At 33.3% G+C, this 8,821-nt stretch overlaps 1 protein-coding gene across 1 annotated transcript; it reads right to left on the reverse strand.

The window, feature by feature from the left end:
* Nucleotides 1-3,613: 3,613 nt before the first annotated feature.
* Nucleotides 3,614-8,583, reverse strand: LOC122605042 (coiled-coil domain-containing protein R3HCC1L). The gene is made up of 6 exons (XM_043777912.1): nucleotides 8,529-8,583; nucleotides 6,835-6,911; nucleotides 6,514-6,756; nucleotides 6,039-6,200; nucleotides 5,722-5,811; nucleotides 3,614-4,108 (listed from the first exon to the last, which is right to left on the reverse strand). The coding sequence occupies exons 1-6, from the start codon at nucleotides 8,558-8,560 to the stop codon at nucleotides 3,921-3,923; spliced, it is 792 nt and encodes a 263-aa protein (XP_043633847.1). The 5' UTR covers nucleotides 8,561-8,583; the 3' UTR covers nucleotides 3,614-3,920.
* Nucleotides 8,584-8,821: the final 238 nt, after the last annotated feature.

Genomic DNA, 8,821 nt, shown 5'->3' on the forward strand with positions numbered 1-8,821 from the left:
TTTGATGTTATTATATGTAAAATGAACATCGTCATCCTTGCTGGAAATTTGGGTTCGGTTGCTAGAAGCAAGGAGTTAGCGGGTTAAGTTTTCTATACGTATATTTATTACCCCTACCTAAATGGGAGTTATAAGTGGTTATTTAACTTTTTCTTGTACTTTCAAAATTAATCTAACAAGCAAGAAAGCCATTTAAGAAAGTTGATCACTTCTTTGTATATATGGAGCAAGTTTGCAAGGGGCCTATATGAAACCTGCATATACGTGTAAAACTGTATATTATATTGTGATTTAAGTAGTAGGTAAAGTTAGGAAGAATAAAATTGTGATCGAAATTAATATAAACAAGATACTAGGTACAAATGAACCATTTTTAAAGAAAGTTAAAAAATAAAGAAATTCAACCAAAAAGGATGAGAAAGACCAAAAAGAAAATGTGAAATACTTGATATTCAAGTGTAACCCGAGCTATGCACGAGTATTGTTGTAGTTGTTATTACTTATTAGTGCTACTACTTTTTCATCTTATGACGGTGAAGCTTAGATACAGAAGATCAAGGAAGGAAACCCAAATAGACTATTGTGGTTAAGGCATACGAGGTAGCAGGTAGCCCCATAACAATCTAACAAGATACTATAGTTTTTATGTCTTTTAAGGCAGCTTACCTTTTGGTAATTAGAATCGTAGAGATACATATGAATTATATGGATAGAGATTCCGGGTCAAGTTAGAATAATCGTGGCCCTTGGATTATAATCAAGGGCTAAGATTCAAAGATAATCATTAAATCTTAGCCCATGATTTTAATCCAAGGGTTAAGATTTCTCCAACTTGAATAAAGTTAGGAAAACAACTCGAGGGAATCCCCAATCCGAATTATATTCCTAACTAAAGCAGTTGATTCTTTGAGTTATATTCTTGCAGGTTTTGTGTATCTGGGTATGATCATTGCCGAGCTTTCGCAACAAAGAAATAACTAAATCTGTTTTGGGAGTCATTTTCTTTCATTCCATTAGAACAAAGAGATCGTATCACTCAACATATATAGTAACATACACATGTCTATCTGACATGGCTTCTTGGCCTGTGACCCAATTTTGCGTAAAAAGATGATGAAAGATACGACATTAAAGATTTGTAGAATAAAATTTTGCGAAGATGCATCATAGTTCAAATCTGTAAGGTTCTCGAATGGAGTTGGTGATGCAACAAAGGACAGCGGGTCACATTCCTTTATGTCATTCACTGGTGGTCCTCGGGTTTGTATCGGGCTAAACTTTGCAATGGTAGAAGCGAAGTTAGCTATAGTAAAGATTCATCAACGTTTCTCCTTTGAGCTTTCTCCGTCTTATAATAAGCATTCACTTACGCTTGCATTTACTCTTCGGGAAGTGTACGACTCAATGTAGGCCTGCACAGCTTAGTTATGACTTCCTGGTCAAAATCAATCTTGGTCGTGTTATCCGCAAGGGTGCCACGAGCGTGGCCTTTCATATTCAATAAAGATGGATACCCGGAAGGAATAAGGGAGGCGTCGGCATTAAAGAACCTCTTTTTCCAGCCCTTAATAGAGGTAGTTACGCCATAAATACATTCTGGAAGTTTCGAATTAGGCCTCTTTTGGATGGTAAACCAATCCCCGTCAGCTCCTAAGCAATAAAATTTGCAAAAATTATCTACCGTAGGCTCCGACCCATGGGCACGGCATATAGCTTCAAACATAGTTATTCTAATGGCTCCGAAGGGGGTCATTTGAGAAATATGGCACTTAAAATGTTTCAGAACATCAAGGAAAAATGTAGTAAAAGGCAAACGAACATTAGCAACCTCAAACATAGCCATATAAAATACTATTTTCCCTTCCGGAACCATCCTCGCACTATCTGAGGGGCGAGGGACAGTATAGTGATAACCTGTAGGAAACCTATAATCGCGCAAAAACTGTACTAACTCGTCCTTCGTAATATTGCAAAAATTAATACATAAGTCTTTCCTATTACCAATGACAAAAATTATAAAACTAAAAAGCAATCACCTGCGGAAGCTCACAAACAAAGGAAGGCACAAATGCTACGAATGCTACGGAGGCTACGGAAAAGAGAGAAGAGAGAGTGAAAAGTTTTGCTAAAGGTGAAAAGTAAAAAATGAAAAGAGGGAAACAAGTATTTATAGGAAACGAAGGAGCGCTACAGTACCCCATGAGGAGACGTTTCGAAAAACATAACGTCAGAAGTAACCACGTGTACCACACTAACTATGCAAATGTGGAACATTAATGATGAACTTTCCGGACACACTAACTATCATGATTTTAATTAAATACTTTGTGACAAAATCTTATAATTATGGTCAAGATAATAGTTTTTCACAGCAGCAGTCAGTCTTTTTATGATACAATTGTTCAAGCCAGTAGTTATTATACTCATTTGTAATGTACGGGTGGGTTAGATAAGTTTTAAATTTTTATCGAGGATAATTGGTTAGTAGGATTCAGCGACCAGCTTCACAAATCGTCTGGTAACTATTGGTAATTTTAAAAAGAGAAATGATTAATTCTCTTAAAATGTTGCCTAAATATCTTCGTATTATCATAAATTTTTGACACGTGTAATCCACTTATTTTTTTTCTTGATTTCCTCCATTGTGTAATCCACTTATTTTTAATGTTTTAGAAGTATATTATTTAATTTTGATTTTACTTACATTTTTTACATCTAAAATTATATATTTAATAATTTATTGTTTAGGATAATGCTACATTTTTCCTTTCCTTATTGTTTCTTCTATCTAATTTTTAGTTTTATTTTATATGAAAAAATATTTTAACAAATTACAATAATATAAATATGAAAAAACATAGAAAAAACATATAAGCTTTAGAGGAAATATAATAATTACATAATATTAATAATTTTTAATTGATTATAAGTATGATGTATATATTGGTAAAGAAACTTTAGATCGTCTACAATTGTAATACTATAAGCTTACTTTATTAACTCTTTAAAAAAAGCTACCACCAAACAATCTTTTTCTATATTAAGATTGATATCTTTTTTTCAATTTGTCAAACTTAAAATTCAGCATCCACACTAACACAAACTCACTAACAATATGAACAACAATTTGATAAATTTTAATGGGAAACAAAAACCTAAAAACGGAAATTTAATTAGCATATAGCAGATGTAATAGAAGGTAACATAGAAAATGGTTCATCATTATATGAAGTGACAATCAATTATATGATAAACAACGGAATATCGAGAGATACTCATCTAAACTATTTCACTATTAAATAAAAAATACATTATCGTAATGTTTGCCTTTAATATAATACATTGACATGGACGACCCAACTTATATTTGTAACTCATATCATAAGCCCCGTGTCCAGTACGTGTTTAAAATCTAATTATTAATCTATATATTAATTTTGTTAGAGTTAAGATACAGTATAAAGATCTTGAAAATGATAATCAAGTCGCGGTCCAACTTGGCTCGAATCGATTCCATCCAAGCAACCAAATCCATTATTTTAAAAGCTGTCTAGGGACACAAACGTATTTTCCTCTTTGTTTTCTAAGATGTCTGTAACAATTTAGTCCTTGATACATTATATAAATATAATTTAAATATAGATTGTTCACTGAGAAATTCCTTACATTCATTTGGCCCATTCTTAACTGACACAACGGTGGATCAAGGAAATATTTGTACTAATGAGTCATATCAAGAACGAGTACATTTCCTTTTAAAATATTCCAATGATTCATCTAACACGTCTATTCTGAAACAGTTTAACCATTTCCGAAAGGAGAAGGTAGCCTTTGGACTTTGAAGAGCTCAGAAGTCAGTAATGAGCAAAGGCGACCACCAAACGGGCCGCCTTGTTTGAAGTTGACACAACACAATGCATTTAGTCTCCCCATGCATCGTCTTTTAGATGTTGTCTAGAAATTATACGTTGCCTCCGTGCTTCTTCTTGTTCCTTGAGTTCTTTTTTGCCAAAACTTGTGGAAGGCAACTTCACTCCCATTCCCTGCGCAATCAACCTTTGAGCAGTTCTGGCAGATGTTTTAGGCCTTTGTCGAGGGGGTTCCAAATCTGCCAACAAAGAAGTCATCAATTAGTAATGGTCGTTTCAATATACTTCGCAACAATAAAGTCATCAATTAAAGCAACCATACAAAATACTTCTGAAAAAACCTTTAAGTACATCTGCACAACATGTGACGTGACTTAACACTAAAATACAAAAATTTATAAAAAACTGAAACCTGCATAACCTGAAATTGTATAGTTAAACCACAAAGACAAAGATATGCATGTTAAACTACTAGCATAGTACCCCACCATGCGGTGGTGTAAAACTGTAAATGGTTTCTTTTAGTTGTTTTTGGTTTTTCAATGATATCTAATGGTTTTTTTTTTTTTTTATAGTTTCTTATGGTTTCTGATTTGTCAACTCATATGAGTAACCCATATTATCTTCTACGGAATAATTATGAATAAGTTAATTTTGTTAAGAACAACTTAGATTACAAGTACAAATCAAGATTTTGTATTTTCAAAACTTGATTTCAAGGGATTAAGAAATAGTTGCAAATGCTTTATAATAGATAAAAACACATAATCTGTTTTAATCTTTGAGAAACAGTTTGTGAGACATCCAAGTAAGAGCTCAAAGCCACTCGATAGCGTTCCAAGTTACACATTTCGTCCCAAAAACTGCATTGTTTGATTTGTATACGGTTTGAAAGTATTTTGACTAACAATTAAATAACTAAAAGAGCTGTAATTAGAAGAATTCGGAAAAAGTAAAAGTTATACACCAAAGCAAACTCACCAAACATCTTGTAATGGTTGCTGCTAATGGCAAAAAGATTGTCTTCTAATTCCATAAAGATTTAGTAAGAAGTTCCTTATTTATTTGGTATGGAGAGAAACAAACAAAAACAAGGACAAGGAAAGCCCTTTTGTCAAAACTGTTATGCAAAGCAACTCACGATTCGCAGGTCTCTGTGTCCGTTATGATTAGAACTTACACTATACAACATTTACATTGTGGCAACATTTATCCCGTACATTTATGAGCAGAATGGTATGGGTCAGAGAAACATAGGTAATACTTAGAATAGATACTCAGGCTAACCCAACCGTGCACCGCAATTTACCATTTTGGACCTGCTACACATTTGGCCGAATTCCTCACCCCTAACTATTAGCAACAATAGTGGTCTGGTTAAATAAAACCTACCTGAACAAAATTCAGTTAGCCGTATCTTGTTGAGCGTTTTATAGTAAAATCAAGATATTTATGAAGATATCATTCGTATTCTACTTCAGGTCCATATCCTATCCATCCATGTTATTTTAAGAAAATATATATACACGCGAAACATGACTGCTGCATATAAGGGCATATCTGCAGTCACCGATAGTCACATTAATACTAACCATTTAAGTTTTGTAGACAAATTTTGGTCTCTCATCTCAACTAAAAAAAAAAAAAATTAAAATGGAGGCTTAAGTGGTAACTTTTGTAGTTGCCATAGTGTTACTCTATACAAAAACTGGTGTATTTAAAGGTTTCTGGAACAAATCCAAGAAGCGTGGCTAAGCATTTACATTTAATAGACAACTTAAATTCTATTTACTTGATAAGTATCTTTCGGATGGGCATAATGTTTTTATGGACGAATGTGGAGGCATGTTACCTTTTTCTGGAAGGGAGCTTATGAGGACATCATTTTCCCCAAGTACACGAACCATGAATGGACACTTAATTGAATTACATGCCTCAAGAGCTGCAGAACATTATGGGATATTGTGAATAACATTACCTCAAAGAAATAAACGTATAATCAAGAAACTAAAACACACATGACATTTACTTATTGAACAAAGAGAGCATATAAATCAGTTACTCTGTTTGAACATATTGGGCAATCATACTTTCTTATGTCAATTAATTAAATAAATTAAAAAGGAAAAAGAAAGATGTTAATGCGTGGATTGTGGAACATGAAGTTACCAATTTCTGGTGTTCTAAACACGGCAAGTGCAGTGGTATCATTGACCCAGCGTATTACAACATCGTGATAGTTAAACTTCTCCAACATATTCTCCAGTCCACTCGTAGTCATACTTGGTTGAAAGCCTTCCATAACAAGAACATGACGTGTACCATATTTCACTGAATAACACAGTAAAAAATAAATAACGAAAAACAGACTGTTTCAAATTTTGCTTAGTATCCAATACATATATAACTTGATAGACTAACATGTTTTTGTTTATTTTTCTTTTGATGTTGCCTAACCTGCATGGTTGATTTATATATATCGTTCTTATTTTAAAAGTGTTCTCACCGGAGTGTTACCCTATATATATATATATAAATATAGGGGGACAATCAAATAATATATATATATCTATTAATAACTAGTAGACACGCAATGTAATGTAATCATCACAGATAGTTTAATTTATGAAGAAAAATAACCTACAATATCTCGTTTGTTCCTGTCCTTCAGAACTAGAAGGCACTTCTTTATTTACTGAAATATCATCGATGGGCCCATCAAAAAGTTCGTCACTATACAAGCCATCTTTTTGGTACGAGAAGGTGCCCCTGCCACGCCTTACCGGAGTTTCAACTTTTTTATCTTCAAGTGTGAGTCTGGAGACATTCAGTAATCCCTGTGGTAACAGTATCTCATCTGGAGCACAATCTGCAACAGCTTCCCAGTCTGTTAATCCCCATAAATTCGGTCAAGTCATTTAAAGGTAACCATGTGATACTATTTTCAAAAATAAATATGTAATACCATCTTCTGAATTGTCATTACAAGAAGCCTCGTTACTTAAATGGGAGTCTTCCTTTGCCTCCATATTCAATGACGTACTGAAAAAGAAATTGGAAATCAATAATCAAGAAACCACCAAAGAACATTAAACACCAAAAGCCCTTCCCCACTCTGTATATTGAACTTAGAAGTCTTAAAGGTAGACCATTGAATAGACTCTCTTTCGCTCAGCAGAAGTATTGGAGACTTGACTCAAGCACATACTAAGGACTAAGTCTTGAAAACGAATTTACATCAAAGGCACATAATAGACGTACATGCATGCCTCTAAAATATTGATGAACGAGTAATTGATATATTCATATTTAAACTAAAAAACGAGTATGCTGCCAAAAGTTATATGCCAACTACACCCAACCTGAAAACGCTAAAGTATGATACAAGCATTAGTTTTATTCAAATGACCTCTTATCTAAAATATTGATGAACGAGTAATTGATATATTCATATTTAAACTAAAAAACGAGTATGCTGCCAAAAGTTATATGCCAACTACACCCAACCTGAAAATGCTAAAGTATGATACAAGCATTAGTTTTATTCAAATGACCTCTTATCTAAAATATTGATGAACGAGTAATTGATATATTCATATTTAAACTAAAAAACGAGTATGCTGCCAAAAGTTATATGCCAACTACACCCAACCTGAAAATGCTAAAGTATGATACAAGCATTAGTTTTATTCAAATGACCTCTTATTTAGCTCCTGATAGTACTAGTATAAGCTTTCAATGTGCCAACTAATTATCCATGATCAGGACTCAGAAAATAGTTATTTCTTTTTGCTCTTCATCATCTCAATATATCATATTATGATCATCTTGGCTCACAGAATTAGAAGTAGTTTAGTTTTAGAGTTGGGACATCATCAAACTTAGAAAACCTATATCTATATCATTAGCTTAACTATCTAGCCAATATTTTAAAACAGCAGATTTTTATCATGTAGCTTTTATGCTGAAAACAAGCTCAAACGCATGAAACATTACAGACTAATATGATATTTAGTTATACACACATCCGATTATATTAGTGTATGATCTAGGCTGAAGATAACATGAGCCTGGTGATACTCACGGAACATTTCCAGTGAAACCAATTCTAGGAAGCAACGGTTCTAAAGAATAAAGAATGCAAATAAACACTTAAATATCAAACATCTTGTTTTTCTTTGTTACTTACATTTAAAGAGTTTGAGAGTTTAACAAATAACTAATGGTGCCCCGAAAATATAATCCAGAAGGAGATTCGCCTTCAAACTTAGTACTTATCCAATGGACACTTATTAGTGTACGATATTCTTGTTGCACCACATAAGTGAAACAGTAAATCCTCCCAAAATAAAAGTCGGCAGGAAACACAAAACGAAAAAAAAAACTCCACAAACAAATTCTTATTCGCACATCATATACAGGGTAATACAAATGTTCAAATTTTAAGTAATATTTTTTTTTGATAGCCTGCATTGCATCAAGACACAAACAAGCCTATAAGGTGCAGATGTTAGGCAGGCACACAAGTCATAGAATTAAGGTGTCCACTTATAAAAGAAACGCAAACACACTAATATGAAAACCTCATAACATCACATTCCATATATCAAAAATACACACAAAAAATGGTATATTGAATGGAATTCCAGTCCAACCTACCCGGGGAAAATAGAGCGTTTTTTGGCTTTCATGTATGTAACATGTTTTTTTTTTTGTGGCCGTTTTTGACTTTTTCCCTGCCTAGCCTTAGATGTTTAGTTGTTTACCAGTGAGATTCGAACCGAGTTTCTTATCCGAAATTTTAGTAGGCCTCACCACTAAACCCAACATAACATGTGATATCATGACAAGATTCCTAAATACCCAGAACAACATGTGACATCATGAAAAGATTCCTAAATCTTGGTTGTGTGATTGATTGAAGTTTTTTGTGTTCACTTAAAACAATATAT

Source organism: Erigeron canadensis, chromosome 6 (genome assembly GCF_010389155.1).
Source record: "Erigeron canadensis isolate Cc75 chromosome 6, C_canadensis_v1, whole genome shotgun sequence".
Taxonomy (NCBI): Eukaryota; Viridiplantae; Streptophyta; class Magnoliopsida; order Asterales; family Asteraceae; genus Erigeron; species Erigeron canadensis.